Raw genomic sequence first — 18,841 nt, forward strand, 5'->3', positions numbered from 1 at the left:
TTTTTTTGGCAAAGTCTAATCTGGCTTTGCTATTCTTCAGGCTTATGAATGGTTTGCACCTTGTGGTGAACCCTCTGTATTTTCTCTTGTGAAGTCTTCTCTTGATTGTAGACTTTGACAATGATACACCCATCTCCTGGGAGTGTCCTTTACTTGTCTCCACCTCCTGGAGAGTGTCCTTCACTTGTCTCCACCTCATGGAGAGTGTCCTTCACTTGTCTCCACCTCCTGGAGAGTGTCCTTCACTTGTCTCCACCTCCTGGAGAGTGCCCTTCACTTGTCTCCACCTCCTGGAGAGTGTCCTTCTCTTGTCTCCACTTCCTGGAGAGTGTCCTTCACTTGTCTCCACCTCCTGGAGAGTGTTCTTCACTTGTCTCCACCTCCTGGAGAGTGTCCTTCACTTGTCTGCATGTTGTGAATGGGTTTTTCCTCACAATAGAGAGGATCCTGCCATCATCCACCACTGTTGTCTTCCCTGGACATCCAGGACTTTTTTTGTTGCTGAGCTCACCAGTGCATTCTTCTTTCCTCAGAATTAGGAGTGATTTGGCCACTCCTAATGTTGCTGCTATCTCTCTGATGGATTTGTTTAGTTTTTGAAGCCTTGCAATGGCCTGTTTCACTTGCATTGAACGGATGATATAGGTTCACAGCAATAGATTCCCAATGCAAATACCACACTTAGAATCAACTCCAGACCTTTTACCTTCTAAATTGATGAAGAAATAATAGAGTAGCCCACTCCTGGCCAAGAAATAGCTTTTAATTCAATTGTCCAATTACTTTTGGTCCCTTGAAAAAAGGGTGGTGGCTATTCCTAAGAGCTTTAATTCCTTAACCCTTCCTCCGATTTGGATGTACATACCCTCAAATTAAACCTGAGAGTGTGACCTTTCACCCCATATCCATATATATATATATATATATTCATAGAACCCATGTGAGTGAGCCCTTATTTTTTTTTTTCATTATTATTGTAATTTTTTTATTGTTTCTTGCATTTTTTCTATTTTTTTTCTATTTTTTACCTATTTTTTCCACAATGCATTTCTTTTTTTTTGGGGGGAGGGGGTCTACATGACCCCTGAAGTCTCACTTTTGAGACAGGTAAAGGGATTGAGGAAACACATTCCTCAGTTCCTTTATGTAGCCTCAGCTGCACAAAATGAATGAACAGGGAAAGCTCTGCACGGCCTTCCTGTTTATTCATAAACTGAAGCATAGTAAACGCAGTTCACTATGCTTTGGTTATTAATGAACACAGTGAACGATCTGTCCCGGTCACTCAGTCATTCAAAAATGGAGAGGGCTGGTAAAAGACATATTTGCCGACCCTTTTCCTGCTCTCCATCATGAAGATCCCATTGTGCGACTGCAGCAGCAGGCGGGAGAGGAGAGGACGGAAGTCGGCAGCTCTACGAATGGGGTGGGGACAGCGGAGGGGAGTAGATTGATGTAGTGGGGTGGGCAATTACAAGAACCGATCTCTTATATGCCTTTCCATGCAGCAGCTGAAAGCCGCAGGAATGAAAGCGGTAGGAGCCGGCTCTCAGCTACTGCATGGAGAGCCATATAGGGAATCCATTCTTGTAATTGCCCACCCCCCCACCACACAAACTCTAATGTGACAGTCATGGTATCCAACAAGCCTCAAACATTTAATCTTGATGCCTAAGCGTGCTCTGCTCTGGGTCTTTTAGGACTCTATGCCCCTGTTGTTTAATTTTGCTTAATTAAAATTTTAAAAAATAATTGAAAAGAAAAATATGAAATGTATTTGGGTATTCATTTGCATTAATCTAACCTGATGTCTGTATATTGTGTCTGACAGACCTCGGTGCTCCACATGTGCTCCCTCTTCCACGCCTTCATCTTTGCCCAGCTCTGGACGGTATACTGCGAGCAGGCCGCCATCGCTCCAACTGTCCAGAACCAGAACGAGTTCAGCTTCACGGCCATCCTGACAGCACTGGAGTTCTGGAGCCGTGTTACTCCCAGCGTCCTTCAGTTGATGGCACACAACACTGTGGTGAGTATGTGAGATCTGCCTTGGTGGGAGGAGGTGATGTCCCCAGGCTTAACGGGCTCAATTTACTAAACTATAATCCATGGGTCTCTTAGAAGAGATTCTATACCTTCTTGATAACATTTTAAAACCCAATTCTTGTATCCTATTAACTATTGAGGATTTGTAAGCAAAATAAAGGATATGGTCTTGTTGGACATTTGAGTAGTACAGCTCTTTCCCATTTGAGTAGTACTGTAGGACATAATCTGTAGGTGGTTGGTCAATCCATTGCTACGAGTTAGATAGGGCATGATTCTGTGGGAAAGGGTCCAGACATAGGGGTGGGTGATGTAGGAAGTTCCTGTGGTTTAGGCAAGCAAAAGGAGAAAATATCTGATATGGGTTGCTCTGCATGAGATATGGGGAGTCAGTCATAGCCTGCATTTTAGGAATAGCCTTCCAGCCCCTCAGGTTCAAAAAATATTGGATCCTAAATTTGTTCATAAGTAATAGGGATTGAAAATTATGATCTGAACGTCTCGGGGGGGGGGGGGGGGGATAGCCAAGGAGAGAAATGTGGGAACTATTTGACAGTCTCCCATCTTGGTCCAAGGTTTGGAGGGTCTCACCTATCAAAGTCCATCAAGTCCAACCTGTGTGTACTTTCTGTCCTTACCTCATCTCATCTCAGCTGCCTTCTTCACAAGGCCACAGCACAACTCTCACTTTCGTGCACATGGATTCTCCATGGATGAGTTCTTTATTCTACATTATAGAAGCTCCATCGGTGTCCTGTGACAACCTCTTCTGGCCTTGTAATGGCTGTTCCAGTTGGATACAACCGGAAATTCTGGTCAGCATGTCTCATCACTGGAATCTTTGTTACATTGAAGAGGGTAACTGCGGAACAAAAGTAACCTAAGATAAAATTAGTACAGGATGGATTTGTATAGAATACAGATTCAGTACCACATGGCTGTGAGAAGGGGAGTTGTAGAATTTATGGCCAATCTTGACCCTGGAGTTTTAGGACCTCTAGTCTCATCTTGAGCTTATAGTAAAACCAGTGGAGACCAGTGCAAAATAAAACAAAACTTTCCAGAATCATAAAAAAAGTAGAGGAAAAGTTTGTGCAATTTTCTAGAAAAAACAATTTGTCTAAAAAAACGGAGGTGGTTCGGTAAAAGGTGTAAAAGCAAACCTCTATAAATAAAGTCAACATTAGGTTTAGTGTATTATTAGAGCTGTACTTTCACACCTTCTACGTAGATGAGTTCTCAGCATTTACCTTGTACTGCAACACCGACGCCTCTTACAATCCTAAAATTATTTTACGAATAAAGACTTTTTAATGAATATCAGTACTTGTGGTTTATTTATTAAGGTGTCATCCCACTTGTGAACACTAATTCTGTCTTGGTCTAGATCAGTCATTCTCAAACAAGGTTTTGTCTTGGTCTAGACCAGTCATTCTCAAACAAGGTTTTGTCTTGGCCCAGAACTGTCATTCAAATCCGGGTTTCCGTCTTGGTCTGGACCAGTTATTCTCAACCAGGGTTCTGTCTTGATCTAAACAGGTCATTCTCAACCAGGGTTCTGACTTGTTCTAGAACAGTCATTCTCAACCATCGTTCTGTCTTGGTCTATACCAGTTATTCTCAACCAGGCTTCTGTCTTGGTCTAGACCAGTCACTCTCAACCAGGAATCTGTCTTGGTCTAGACCAGTCATTCTCAACCAGGATTCCGTCTTGGTCTAGAACAGTCATTCTCAACCAGGGCTCTGTCTTGGTCTAGAACACTCATTCTCAACCAGACTTCTGTCTTGGTCTAGACTGTTCATTCTCAAGCAGGGTTCCGTCTTGTTCTAGAACAGTCATTCTCAACCAGGGTTCTGTCTTGGTTTAGACCAGTCACTCTCAATCAGGGATCTATCTTGGTCTAGACCAGTTATTCTCATCCAGGCTTCTGTCTTGGTCTAGACCGTTCATTCTCAAGCAGAGTTCCATCTTGTTCTAGAAAAGTCATTCTCAACCAGGGTTCCATCTTGTTCTAGAACAGTCATGCTCAACCAGGGCTCTATCTTGGTCTAGAACAGTCATTCTCAACCAGGGTTCCATATTGGTCTAGATTAGTCATTCTCAACCAGGGTTCTGTCTTGGTCTAGAACAATCATTCTCAACCAGGGTTTCTCCATCGGTGTCCAGGGGTTCCTTGAACTGTTTTACTTCACATCTAATGGTATCTGCATAGTTCCAGGACAGTGCCACTTGGCAGAGCCAGCAGCATGGGAACAATGATCTTTTTATCTACCTGTAAAAGTGACCAATTCTGACCAACATTGTAAAGGTTGGATTCTTCTCGCTAGCCACCAATATAGGACACATTTTTTCCGCTGATCTCCAATGAATTATTTTTGGTAGGGGTGAAAACTATTTTAAGGGTTCCTCTGAAGTCAAAAGGTTGAGAAAGGCTGGTCTAGAAATATACTTATACATTTCACTGGTGTTTTTGAGTCTAAGCCTCACTGAGCAAGTTCCTGTCAAGATCTCATCCTGGACTCAACCTTATTTAGACCCTGTCTTGTCCTGACTGGTCTAGGACCCATCTGTTATTCCAGTATTGCAGGACACTTATATTAAATGTATGGTGCAGAGTTAGTCAGGGGCACGGTTAGACCTTGGCACCTTAGGGTGCATATTCTACTGGATGCCCTTGGTTAATTTTTGTAACTATGATAAAATATTACATTTATAATCCAGTCATCATGATAAAATAGCAACCAGGACTGTTTAAGACTTATTCTTTTTGGTGGGATTGTTTCAATTCAACAGAAAAATCAAAACAAAAACTAGTCATTTCCAGTCATGCAGTGTATGTTTTAGAAGAATCAGTATATTTGCTAGTTCCTTTTGGGTGTTCTTTTGAGGGCCCCATTTTTCTGGCCTTGGACCTCTGTCAGCAAATGCCACAACCCTAATGGCTCAATTCTAAAGGGGTGAAACAGGAAAGGGGAAGAGACCAACAAAAGCTAAGACAGAAAAGGGAAAGTAGAAGGGAGAGAGAAGATGTGACATGGAGGACACCTCCAATTCCACTTTTTGTCATGGTATCCAACAAGCCTCAAACATTTCATCTTGATGCCTAAGCGTGCTCTGCTCTGGGTCTTTTAGGACTCTATGCCCCTGTTGTTATTGTTTTGGGATGGCCCAGGTTTCATTAGAGGGAACAAATTTAAAGTTAAACTTTAGAGCATTTCAGTACATGGATATTTTAAGATAGTATAGTAAGATTTACCTGAAAGTAATGTCCCCCTGGGTCAAATTAGATCAATTAGGTCATAGCCTAACAAAAAAAAGAGGCTGAGGGCCAGAAAGGAGGCTGAAACAGTTTACCCAGACTGGATCAGTACTGCCAAGCCCAACAACTAGAAGAGTAGGGGGAAATTGCAACCTGTTTTGCTTTGTTTCTTTGAGGTTACTTTGTGGTAGAGCAAGGAAGCAGAAAGAGGCAAAGCAATTGGGGGCTTGTCCGGGATTTGTGCTGTAGTTCAATTGAAACCTCATTATTAACATGATGTTTGGATGGCTGTGTGATGCCTCTGGAACCCTAGGCTAGTGTTTCTCAACCAGGATGCTCAGCCCCCCCCCCCCCCCAGTATGCCATCCCGCCTTGTCAGAAGTGCCGTTTCAGGCGTTTACATGGGGAATCAGCATCATGGCAACGCATAATTCTAATTCAGGGCAGGTGGTATTCAGGTCAAGCTCAGCTTTCAAAAGAGGATTAAAGTCCACCTCAGTTTATCCTGATTCGCCTTCTGCCCACTGGCATGTTGCCACAGCCACTGGACTCTGATGTGAAAGGCGGGGGGGGGAGGCTAAGGGCTCTGATGTGAAGGAGGGGGTAGTTAGGACTCATGAGAATGCCGATGTGAAAGTGAGGAACTAAGGATGTGGTAGAGGGCCCCATTTTAGGCTGGGTTGCCTCATGTTCTTAAATGGTGCCATGAATAAAAAGAGGTTGAGAAACACTACCCTAGACCAATGGTTCTCAACCCTGTACTCAAGTACCCCTAATGCCCTGTACACACGATAGGATTTTCCGACAACAAATGTTGGATGTGAGCTTGTTGTCAAATGGTGTGTATGCTCCATAGAACATCATAGAACATTTGTTGTCGGAATTTCCGCCAACAAATGTTTGAGAGCAGAGTCTCAAATTTTCCGCCAACAAAACTTGTTGTCCCAAATTCCGATCGTGTGTACATAAGCCCGACGCACAAAAGTCCACGCATGCTCGGAATCAAGCAGAAGAGCCGCACTGGCTATTGTATTTCATTTTTCTCGGCTCATCGTACTTCTTGCCCTGGAAGTATTGATGGGCTCAGGCGTGTTTGGGATCGTAGTCCCAATCCCCCTGAGCAGTCCCGCCAGGAAGCCTTCACTGCGCACCGCCAATCACAGGCAGTGAGGCATTTCCTGGTCTGTGCAGCTGCGGAACAGGAAATGCCTCACTGCCTATGATTGGCGGTGTGCAGTGTCGGTTTCCTGGCGGGATTGCTCAGGTGGGTTGGGGTTGGGACTACGATCCCGAACATGCCTGAGCCCATCACAACCTGGAAGGAAGAACTGGCCAGCAGGACCATATCTGGCCAGAGATGGATCTAAATGCAGCTGGTTCAGCAGAGACTGCCCAAATTTCAATAATTGTTTCTGTTCGAGTGTAGTCGATCTTTGGACTGACTACTCTCGAACTGGTTTGTTGGAAAATTTTGCTTCTATGCTTCAGTGTATTCTGATGGAGAAGGAGCCCCACTGTTAATACAATGACACAGCAGGGAGGATTCCTCCATAAAGCTCATTTGTGTGGATGGGGGAATCTGTTCAGTTTTTTTTTTCGGTCAGATTGTTGGCTGATCCAAAAAAAAAAAAAACTGATATGTGAATGACCAGCTTTAGTGAGCTTTAGTGAGCTCCACCCATATGTATTCTATGAGACCCTTCCTGATCGTGTAATATGGGAAAGTACAAGGACCTATGAGATGAAGGTTTCCTCTGCACCATGCAAGGCCAGAGCTCTTCCCGATGGTATTCCGAGAGGGATCTCTGAGGGATCTTGTGACGCTTAAGATGGGATCCCTGCAAAGTTGCTAAATCTGATTAAATGTGTTGACTAGTTACTGACTCCATGATGTCCTCATTAATCATACACTTAGAATGTGTGTTTTATCGCTTCCAGATGGTAGAGATGGTCTGCCTGCATCTGATCAGCTTACTGGAGGCTCTACAGGAATGCAATTCCACCGTCTTTGTTAAAGTAAGTTCTGTGCTACACCATAATTCTCCGCTTTCCGTCATATCTGTACAAGGGGCACCGAGAGCCTTATTTTCATTGCACTTAGGCAGGAATCCGTTATTCGGAACCCTGTGAAGACATTCAAGGCATTCAATGAGAATTCCAGCAAATCGCATTATTGATACAAAAAGAAAAATGCACGCTGGCAAAGCACTCGGAGTATAGATTTTATTGTCCTTTGTCTTCCTTATGCATCCAGCAGTAAACACGGAATCCACTTGTGAACCATTGTATATAAAAAGGAGCGCGCTGTCCCTTTAAAAATTAACAATACCTATACCACATGTGTGACATACAAAGATCAAATGTGAATCTGCCCCACTGGCACATGCAAGAGTGCGTTGTGACAATTAAGATTAGAAAATCCCTATAGTGTGTGAAGTTACCAGTGCCAATGATCCCTCAAAACATGCTTGTGCCCCGCCACCAATATAAACCATATCTTTTTACCAGAGTTGTAGACCCCCCCAATCACAGAGGTCATAAACACTTGAAATATGGCTCTGATGGGTACTGTTACATGGCACTGATGGGCACTAATAGGTGGCACTGATGGGCACTAATAGGTGGCCTTGATGGGCAGCACTGACGAGGAGGTACTGACAGTCATTACTGATGGGCACTGACAGGCGTTACTGATGAGCACTGATTGGCACTTTGGGTACTGATTGGCATTGTTGTGGGCACTGATTATCATTGCGGTGGGCACCTCTGATGGGGGTTGTGCTGATAACCAATGCGCTGTGATTATCAGCGCACACCCCCCCTTCTGGCAGGAGAGCCGCCGATTGGCTCTCCTTGTCAGCGCAAACAGAGGAAAGCCGATTACCGGTACTTCCTGGTTACCGCTGTGATTGATCACGTGGTAAAGAGCCTACGTCATAGGCTCTTTACCACGATCGTATATGCGGTGTGTCAGAGTGACACACCGCACCACCGACCGCCGCTCTGCACGCCCCCTGGGAGCGCGCACAAGCGGCTTATCCTGCTGGACATCATATGACGTCCAGTCAGGATAACGGAGCCACATTGCAGATGTAAATCCACAATGGGGGCGGGCGGTAAGTGGTTCAAATTAATTCTACTCACAAATGAATGAAAAAAAAACAAGCCAGTGACACTATCGCATGCCTTCCGCACCGATGCGTGTGCGTTATGACGTCTGTGTCAAAGCTTGGCTCCTATGTGTTTCGTCCACGCAGACATCCCCGAGCAGAGTAGAGATCTTTATTGTCATAATGGACTCTTACATGTGCAAGTGGGGGACATTCACGTTTAATTTTTGTATGTCACACATGTGTCAGTATTGTTAAATATTAAAGGGACAGCGCACTCCTTTTTATATACATTTGCTATTTACATTGTTTATCCAAACATGTTCATGGATAATAGCACTCACCCGTCTGTATGAGGACAACTGAATCAAGATAGGACTATGGAACCCTGCCCTTCTTCTATTCTGCATAACACAAAGGGGATTGGTTCTGTAGTCCTCATATATAGCTGAGAACAATGTCATTGATAAAAGTCAGCACAGGCAGAAAAGAACGCCATGTTATGATCTCACGAAAATTTTAGGCTGGATTGACAGGTAGTTTTTGAACTTATCAAACAGATATAAAAGAATGATTTCACTTGTATAATAAACAGACCAAAAGGGAGCAAGTTGGACAAGTTCATTGTTTGGTTTTACATGCGATTTAAGTTTTGATGGGAAACTCACATAAACAATAAATCTCCATGCAGATAGGGTTTCATTTGTTAGTTGAATCCAGAACCCATGTAAATGTTGACTGTACTGTTTTCCCACAACCCTGGGGATTATGGCATTGTTAGCAATTTTTAGGTCTGTTACCTCCTCTTGCAGCACGAGAAAGAACCTGTTCAATGGTAACATGGGCAATTACAAAAAGGGGGTGTGCTGAGGCTAGGGCAGCTGATGGTTCTACTCTAGTGGAGAGGGCAGCTGATGGTTCTACTCTAGTGGAGAGGGGAGCTGATGGTTCTACTATAATGGAGAGGGGAGCTGAAGGTTCTACTCTAGTAGAGAGGGGAGCTGATGATTCTACTCTAGTAGAGAGGGGAGCTGATGATTCTACTCTAGTAGAGAGGGGGGCTGATGGTTCTACTCTAGTAGAGAGGGGAGCTGATGGTTCTACTCTAATGGAGAGGGGAGCTGATGGTTCTACTCTAATGGAGAGGGGAGCTGATGGTTCTACTCTAATGGAGATGGGAGCTGATGGTTCTACTCTAATGGAGAGGGGAGCTGATGGTTCTACTCTAATGGAGAAGGGAGCTGATGGTTCTACTCTAGTGGAGAGGGGAGCTGATGGTTTTACTCTAATGGAGAGGGGAGCTGAAGGTTCTACTCTAGTAGAGAGGGGAGCTGATGGTTCTACCCTAGTAGAGAGGGGGGCTGATGGTTCTACTCTAGTAGAGAGGGGAGCTGATGGTTCTACTCTAATGGAGAAGGGAGCTGATGGTTCTACTCTAGTGGAAAGGGGAGCTGATGGTTCTACTCTAGTGGAGAGGGGAGCTGATGGTTCTACTCTAATGGAGAAGGGAGCTGATGGTTCTACTCTAGTGGAGAGGGGAGCTGATGGTTTTACTCTAATGGAGAGGGGAGCTGAAGGTTCTACTCTAGTAGAGAGGGGAGCTGATGGTTCTACTCTAGTAGAGAGGGGGGCTGATGGTTCTACTCTAGTAGAGAGGGGAGCTGATGGTTCTACTCTAGTAGAGAGGGGAGCTGATGGTTCTACTCTAGTGGAGAGGGGAGCTGATGGTTCTACTCTAATGGAGAAGGGAGCTGATGGTTCTACTCTAGTGAAGAGGGGAGCTGATGGTTTATACATCCCAATGGCCCTGAAGAAGGGGCAGGCAGTTTCCCCCTATACACGTTGGCTCGATGTACTTGCTCTTGATTTTCAATAAATGATTGATATCCTTTCATCAAGTGCGCTATCACTCTGAACACCAGGTGCTCTTTTTTCCTTATATAATACTCCTTTTACTGAAGCAACATCAGAGTTGACCAGTTCAGGTAGCAGCCCAGACTTCCAAAGGGAGTCATAGACCTCCATGTATCCACCAAACCACTTAATACAGACCAAAATAATCCAGTCTGTCCAGCACGGTCCCTAGCTCAAACCAGTCATGGCTGGAGAGGGAAGCTGATGATTCTTCTCGATAGAGAGGCACGCTGATGGATAGAAGAACAATGGAGAGTGGAGCTGATGGTTCTGCTCTGATGGAGAGGTAAGCCAGTAGTTCTGCTGTAATGGGAAGGGGAGCTGATCGTTCTGCTCTGATGAAAAGGTAATCCGATGGTTCTTCTGTAATGAAGAAAAGCTGATAGTTTTGCTTCAATGGAGCAATCAGCTGATGGTTCTTCTCTGAAGGAGAGGGGAGCTGATAGTTCTTCTCTGAAGGAGAGGGGAGCTGATGGTTCTCTGAAGGAGAGGGAAGCTGGTGATTCTTCTCTGAAGGAGAAGGGGAGCTTATGGTTCTTCTCTGAAGGAAAGGGGAGCTGATGGTTCTTCTCTGAAGGAGAGGGGAGCTGATGGTTCTTCTCTGAAGGAGAAGGGGAGCTTATGGTTCTTCTCTGAAGGAAAGGGGAGCTGATGGTTCTTCTCTGAAGGAGAGGGGAGCTGATGGTTCTTCTCTGAAGGAGAAGGGGAGCTTATGGTTCTTCTCTGAAGGAAAGGGGAGCTGGTGGTTCTTCTCTGAAGGAGAGGGAAGCTGGTGGTTCTTCTCTGAAGGAAAGGGGAGCTAGTGGTTCTTCTCTGAAGGAGAGGGGAGCTAATGGTTCTTCTCTGAAGGAGAAAGGGAGCTTATGGTTCTTCTCTGAAGGTGAGGGGAGCTAATGGTTCCTCTCTGAAGGAGAGGGAAGCTGATGGTTCCTCTCTGAAGGAGAGGGAATCTGATGGTTCATCTCTGAAGGAGAGGGAAGCTGATGGTTCCTCTCTGAAGGAGAGGGAAGCTGATGGTTCTTCTCTGATGCAGAGGGGAGCTGATGGTTCTGCTTTAGTAAATAGGGGAGCTGATGAATCCTGTTCTGATGGAACAGGGATCTGATGGTTCTACTCTAATGAAGATGGGAGTTGATGGTTCTGCCCCGATAGAAAGTGGAAACAGTGGTTCTTCTCTGATGGACAGGAAAGCTGATGATTCTACTTTGATGGGCAGTGGATCCAAGAGCTCTTTGCTGTTGGAGAGGGGAGCTGATGGCTCTTCGCTGATGGAGATTTGAGCTGATGGATCTGCTCTAATGAAGAGAGTATTTGATTATCTTCATGTATGGTCAGCATTAGGCTGAACGTCATCATCCTAGATGTTGTATTGGTCTGTGCATTGTTTGTATCACCTAAGCACCACACATTGAAATCATATTTTTATATTTATAAAATCCTGTTAGGGAATTATATGACCAGCTACAGACCCAATCATGCAGCTGGAAAACACACATTTCCTGGTATACAAGTGCTTGTAATCCCTTCGCATCTGCAAAGACTTTTGTATGGCGGCTGTTTGGCATATTTATGTAAGGGCAGAAGCTCTTGAGTCTGAGAATGTCAGTATGATGCAACAAAACACTTTATCTAATTACCCTGAAAGCTTTTTCTCTTCCATGACATGATGTATAGGAAGCCAGGGTGCCTTTCTAGAACGGAATGAAAGGTGACTCATCAGATCGAGTCAATAACAATTATCTTGGGGCCAAAGATTTAGAAGTGTAATTGCAGATCTTGATAATGTTAAAAGGACATAATTGCATTCATATTCTGGAGCAGAGATGGAATAGCAAAGGGATAATGAAGCAATAGAGGTTGATTTATCCTGAGTGGAGCTGAGAAGTGCACTGCAGTAGACGTGGGTGGCCACGAAGGCAGAGGAACTACAAGTGTAACCAAGCCCTTGCAGGCGGTGGTTCGGAGAAGGGGGGCAATTATAGTTAACCGGTAATGTAAGACATGGTCCATGTTTCTGATAATTATGGATTTTTGGACTGAAGGCACAATAGTTTGAGAGATCATTCTACAGCCATCATGTCTTTATACAGCCAGTGTAGGTTTGGAGCACTGGATCCCAAAATATTCAACCTTCTGCTAAGGTGTCTATGGAGTCTGCATATCAGAGTGTAGTAACTCCAATGGGGCAACTGTCAGATCCACTCCAATGGGGCAACTGTCAGATCCATTCCAATGGGGCAACTGTCAGATCCACTCCAATGGGGCAACTGTCAGATCCACTCCAATTGGGCAACTCTCTGATCCACTCCAATGGGGCAACTCTCTGATCCACTCCAATGGGGCAACTCTCTGATCCACTCCAATGGGGCAACTCTCTGATCCACTCCAATAGGGCAACTCTCAGATCCATTTCAATGGGACAACAACCTCAGATTCACTCCAGTAGGGCAACTCTCGGTTCCATTTCAATGGGGCAACTCTTGGATCCACTCCAATAGGGCAACTCTCAGATCCATTTCAATGGGACAACAACCTCAGATTCACTCCAATAGGGCAACTCTCGGTTCCATTTCAATGGGGCAACTCTTGGATCCACTCCAATAGGGCAACTCTCGGATCCATTTTAATGGGGAAACTCTCGGATCCACTCCAATGGGGCAACTCTCAGATCCACTCCAATAGGGCAACTCTCTGATCCATTTCAATGGGGAAACTCTCGGATCCACTCCAATGGGGCAACTCTCAGATCCACTCCAATTGGGCAACTCTCAGATCCACTCCAATTGGGCAACTCTCAGATCCACTCCAATTGGGCAACTCTCATATCCACTCCAATTGGGCAACTCTCAGATACACTCCAATTGGGCAACTCTCAGATCCGTTTCAATGGGGCAACTCTCAGATCCACTCCAGTGGGGCAATTCTCAGATCAAAAAGCCTGTGTTTGAGACAAATGGTGTCATAGAAGAGAGCGCCAAATAATGGTTAAGTCTAAGCATGTTTATTGATCAGAAAAAAAAAAAAAAAACAAGCCAATACATTTGAATGGATTTTAGGCTCCCCCTCTCTTAGAAAAAAATGAAATATAAAAAGTATTACAAGTAATACAAAAAGTAGATTTTGTATATAAGAATCTGTATTTAAAAAAAATATAGATTCTACAGTAAGCATTTTCCTGGATCCATATGACAAGGCCAAATACCTAAGTGGCATTAATGTCTAGCTAGTTATGAGATAATATGCTCATAGGACCTGACCAAAATGCTCAGAGAGCTGTTATCATGAAGACTTAAACGTATTGATTTGTAGAAAATGCAATATATTTAACTTGGCAAACACACAAAATATACACATTAAAATGACTGGTAACATTGTATAACAGAATGAAACAACTTCTTGTATGCATGTGTTTATGGCCAAAAGTATGTGGATCTCCTCCAAAGATGGGGTTGAGGTGTCTCCAGCGAAGAGTTTTGGTAACAGTTTTGGGAAGACCCCCAAGAGATAGGCAGAAGAGATCATCACCTTGGGCATGTCAGTAGGAGGGGGAAGCAAAGAGGGCAGAACCTGCAATCTATGCTGCTAAAGTAGTTCACAACTCATACAAGGGGGTGCAAAGAACTTGTCCTGACATTACCTGCGCCCCTGTGTACAAAGCCAGCTCCATAAAGACATGGTGTGATCAGTTTGGTGTGGAGGAACTCAAGTGTCCCGCACAGAGCCCTGACCTCCTCCCTACTGAACACATTTGGGATAAATTGGAACACCAATTGTGAGCCAGGTCTTCTCATCCTGCATATTAGTACCTAACCCCCACAAATGTTCTTTTGGCTAATTGGACTCAAATTGCCACATACACACTCCAAAATTTTAGGAGAATCCTTCCGAGAAAAGTAGACCCAGCTCAATAAAGACATAGTTTGACCAGTTTGGTGTGGAGGAACCCGTGTGTTCTGCACAGGGCCCTGACCTCATCCCTACTGAACACATTTGGGATGAACTGGAACGCCAATAGTGAGCCAGGTCTTCTCATCCTACATCAGTAGCTGACCTCACAAATAGACACAAGTTTCCACAGACACCCTCCAGACACCCTCCAAAAAGTTCCCAGAAGAGTTGAGGCCACAAAGGGGGGGCAACTCCATATTAATGACCAAGAATGGGATGTACAACAAGCTTATATAGATGCGATGGGTGGAGAAACTCGAGTGTCCTGTACAGAGCCCTGACCTTAACCCTACTGAACACCTTTGGGGTGCCTTGGAACGTCGAATGTGAGCCAAGTCTTCTCATCCAACATCAGTACCTGACCTCACAGAAGGTTACAAACTCCCACACACACCCTCCAAAATCTTGTAAAAAGCCTTCCCAGAAGAGTGGAAGATGGTATAGCCCTTGGAGGGGGGGGCAGCTTCACAATAATGGCCATGGGGAGGGGTAACGTTATATCAGTCACCATGGTTTTGGAATGGGATGTCTTATCCAACATGAGCGCTTGACCTCACAAATGGGCACAAGTTCCTACAGATGTTTCAAAAGATTGTGGCAAGCCTTCCCAGAAGAGTGGAGGGTGTTATAGCCCTAAAGCAGGGGCAACTCTATATTAATGGCCATGGTTTTGGAGTGGGATGTCTCATCCAACATGAGCGCCTGACCTTACAAATGGGCACAAGTTCCCACAGACGTTTCAAAACCTTGTGGCAAGCCTTCCCAGAGGAGTGGAGGATGTTATAGCCCTAAAAAGGGACAACTCCATATTAATGGCCATGGTTTTGGAGTGGGATGTCTTATCCAACGTGAGCGCCTGACCTCACAAATGGGCACAAGTTCCCACAGACGTTTCAAAATCTTGTGGCAAGCCTTCCCAAGATGGTGGAGGATGTTATAGCCCTAAAAAGGGACAACTCCATATTAATGGCCATGGGGGGTATGGGTGCAACTCCATATTAATAGCCATGGTTTAAGACTGAGATGTCCAACAAGCCCATATAGGTTTGATGATCAGGTGTCCACAAACTTTTGGTAATACAGTCTACACCTCTATCTAAAAAAAAGGCAGGTAATCATTGCTGACCTCCTTCTGGAAATGTTCATTGCCTAGCTCAGTGATGGTGAACCTTGGCACCCCAGATGTTTTGGAACTACATTTCCCATGATGCTCAACTACACTGCAGAGTGCAAGAGCATTATGGGAAATGTAGTTCCAAAACATCTGTGGTGCCAAGGTTCGCCATCACTGGCCTAGCTGTTATGCCGACTCTCTGGATTCAATGTTTTTAAACTCACTGAAAACAAATATGCACGTGGTAAAAAGTCAGCAGTCCAAATGGGAGCACCTATCCTAGGTCTGAGGCTCAAAGTATGGAAACCAGAGCTCCAGCTTGATGGCCATTTTGGAAGGAGCGGTCAGTAGTGGCAGCTGTCGTGGCTCTGATTCACCGTGCTGCAATGGCACTTACAGCATGCTAAAATGACCCAAGAAACTATTTAGCATGCCGTAAGTGCTGCTTGACGTTTAAGAATTTTGGGGCCCATGAGTCTGCCGTGGAAGGTTTCCTTTAACACCACAGTTTTATCCGTGACCTTGCCTGAGCAGCAGTCTCCTAATAGCTTGCCGTTTTTAATAGAATTAGCGTTGCAGGAGAATCAGTTTTGTTGCTAATTATGAATGAACTGCAGAGATCAGCTGTCTGTCTTTATATTAGAGGGCATTATCCCGGAGAGTGAAGTGTCCTTCCTGTAATTGGCATTTCGTAGATTTACCCTTTCATTGTCCTGGCCTGGGCCTCATTTATTTAACTGCTTGAAATAAGACCCGCTTGTCGTTCGCCAATCAGATTCGAGATCTGAGATTTGATTGGATATTTAGATGCAGCTAATGGTTGCCGGACACACTTCAATAAATGATCAATTTATTTTCCGATCGATCTCTTCGGAATATTCAATCTTTAGTCAACAACTCAATCGATTGATATACCACACACGGGGACATAGATTTCAATCAGTAGTTAAAGGGAATCTATGGTGAAAAGTTACAATCATACAATCATCTCCTATTTTTGTCTTGTATATTCCTATTAATCTGAACCATTTCAAAGTTTTTACAGTGATTCTAAAGGTTTGTTTTTATTTTGTTAAAAAAAAAATAACAAACAAGTTATACTTACCTGTTCTGTGAATTGGTTCACAGATTGGAGCAGCCCTGGATCCTCCTCTTCTCGGGTCCCCCACCGGCGCTCTTGGCTCCTCCCCCTTGATCAGTGCCCCCCCCAATAGTAAGCCGCTTGCTATAGGGCCACCGGTGTGTGCTCGCTACCAAGCCCCGCTCCATACATCCATAAGACACATAGAGCCACGGCTCGGCCCCACCCCTGCTCTCTCCTCATTGGCTCACTGGCTGTGATTGACAACAGTGGGAGCCAAATATTTTCTTCTATCTTTTCATGTGACAACACTGAAGAAATGACACTTGTCTACAATGTAAAGTAGTGAGTGTACAGCTTGTATAACAGTATAAATTTGCTGTCCCCTCAAAATAACTCAACACACAGCCATTAATGTCTAAACCGCCGGCAACAAAAGTCAGTAACTATACAGCCCCCCATATACATCAAAGTGTGATGCTCTGTGTGTTCCGACATCTTTCTATCAGAACCAGCATTCACTTTTTTAGTAATTTGAGCTCCAGTAGCTCTTCTATTGGATCGGACTACATGAACCAGCCAGCCCACCCCCCTACCTCCTACCTTCGCTCCACACCTCCAACAATGAGCCTTCCCCCACTTCCATCAATGAGCCCCCCCATCTCCATCAGTGAGTCCCCCCCCACCTCCATCAATGAGCCCCCCATCTCCATCAGTGAGCCTTCCCTTCCCCCACTTCCATCAATGAGCGTTCCCTCTCCATCTTCATCAATGAGCCCCAAATCTCCATCAGTGAGTCTCCCCCCCCATCTCCATCAGTGAGTCCCCCCCCACCTCCATCAATGAGCCCCCCATCTCCATCAGTGAGCCTTCCCTCTCCATCTTCATCAATGAGCCCCAAATCTCCATCAGTGAGTCTCCCCCCCCCCATCGCCATCATTGAGCCCCCCATCTCCATCAGTGAGTCCCCCCCCCACCTCCATCAATGTGCTTTCCCTCTCCATCTTCATCAATGAGCCCCCCCTCCATCAAAGAGCCCCCCCATCTCCATCAGTAACCCCCCCACCTCCATCAATGACCCCTTGGCTCCCCACCTCCAACATTGAGCGTTCCCTCTCCATCTCCATCAATGAGCCCCCCCCATCTCCATCAGTGAGTCTCCCCCCCACCTGCATCAATGAGCGTTCCCTCTTTATCTTCATCAATGACCCCCCCCTCTATCAATGAGCCCCCCCATCTCCATCAGTAACCCCCCCACCTTCATCAGTGAGTCCCCCCCCACCTCCATCAATGACCCCTTGGCTCCCCACCTCCAAAAATGAGCGTTCCCTCTCCATCTTCATCAAAGATCCCCCCTCCATCAGTGAGCCCCCCCACCTCCATCAGTGAGTCTCCCCCCCCACCTCCATCAGTGAGTCTCCCCCCCACCTCCATCAATGAGTCCTTTACTCCCCACCTCCAACAATGAGCCTTCCCTTCCTCCACTTCCATCAACGAGCATTCCCTCTCCATCTTCATCAATGAGCCCCCCCATCTCCATCAGTGAGTCCCCCCACCTCTATCAGTGAGTCTCCCCCCCACCTCCATCAGTGAGTCTCCCCCACCTCCATCAGTGAGCTCCCCACCTCCATCAGTGAGCCCCCCCACCTCCATCAGTGAGTCTCCCCCCCACACCTCACCTCCATCAATGAGCCCTTCGCTCCCCACCTTCAACAATGAGCCTTCCCTTCCCCCACTTCCATCAATGATCCCCCCCATCTCCATCAATGAGCTTCACTCTCCACCTTGATCAATGAGCCCTGCCCCATCTCCATCAGTGAGCCCCCCCACCTCTATCAGTGAATCCCCCCCCATCTCCATTCAGTGAGCCTCCCCCACCTCCATCATTGAGCCTTCCCTTCCCCCACTTCCATCAATGAGCATTCCCTCTCCACCTTCATCAATGAGCCCCCCCATCTCCATCAGTGAGTCCCCCCTCCATCAGTGAGCCCACCCCCAACTCCATCAGCGAGTCCCCCCCCACCTCCATCAGTGAGTCCCCCCCCACCTCCATCAGTGAGTCTTCCCCCACCTTCATCAGTGAGTCTTCCCCCACCTCCATCAGCGAGTCTCCCCCCACTTCCATCAGCGAGTCTCCCCCCACCTCCATCAGCGAGTCTACCCCCACCTCCATCAGCGAGTCTCCCCCCCACCTCCATCAGTGAGTCTTCCCCCACCTCCATCAGCGAGTCTCGCCCCACCTCCATCAGCGAGTCTACCCCCACCTCCATCAGCGAGTCTCCCCCCCACCTCCATCAGTGAGTCTTCCCCCACCTCCATCAGCGATTCTCCCCCAAACCTCCATCAGTGAGTCTTCCCCCACCTCCAT

The 18,841-nt window shown here is 45.9% G+C and overlaps 1 protein-coding gene across 3 annotated transcripts in view; it reads left to right on the top strand.

The window, feature by feature from the left end:
- Positions 1-18,841, top strand: part of UNC79 (unc-79 homolog, NALCN channel complex subunit) — a 270,207-nt gene that overhangs the window by 243,347 nt on the left and 8,019 nt on the right. For all 3 annotated transcript variants that reach the window (XM_073609763.1, XM_073609762.1, XM_073609764.1), the window contains 2 exons: positions 1,832-2,029; positions 7,245-7,322. In XM_073609763.1, coding sequence (XP_073465864.1) covers positions 1,832-2,029; positions 7,245-7,322 — 276 coding nt within the window. The remainder of the gene's footprint in view (positions 1-1,831; positions 2,030-7,244; positions 7,323-18,841) is intronic.

The sequence above is a fragment of the Aquarana catesbeiana genome, linkage group LG13, assembly GCF_042186555.1.
Source record: "Aquarana catesbeiana isolate 2022-GZ linkage group LG13, ASM4218655v1, whole genome shotgun sequence".
Classification (NCBI taxonomy): Eukaryota; Metazoa; Chordata; class Amphibia; order Anura; family Ranidae; genus Aquarana; species Aquarana catesbeiana.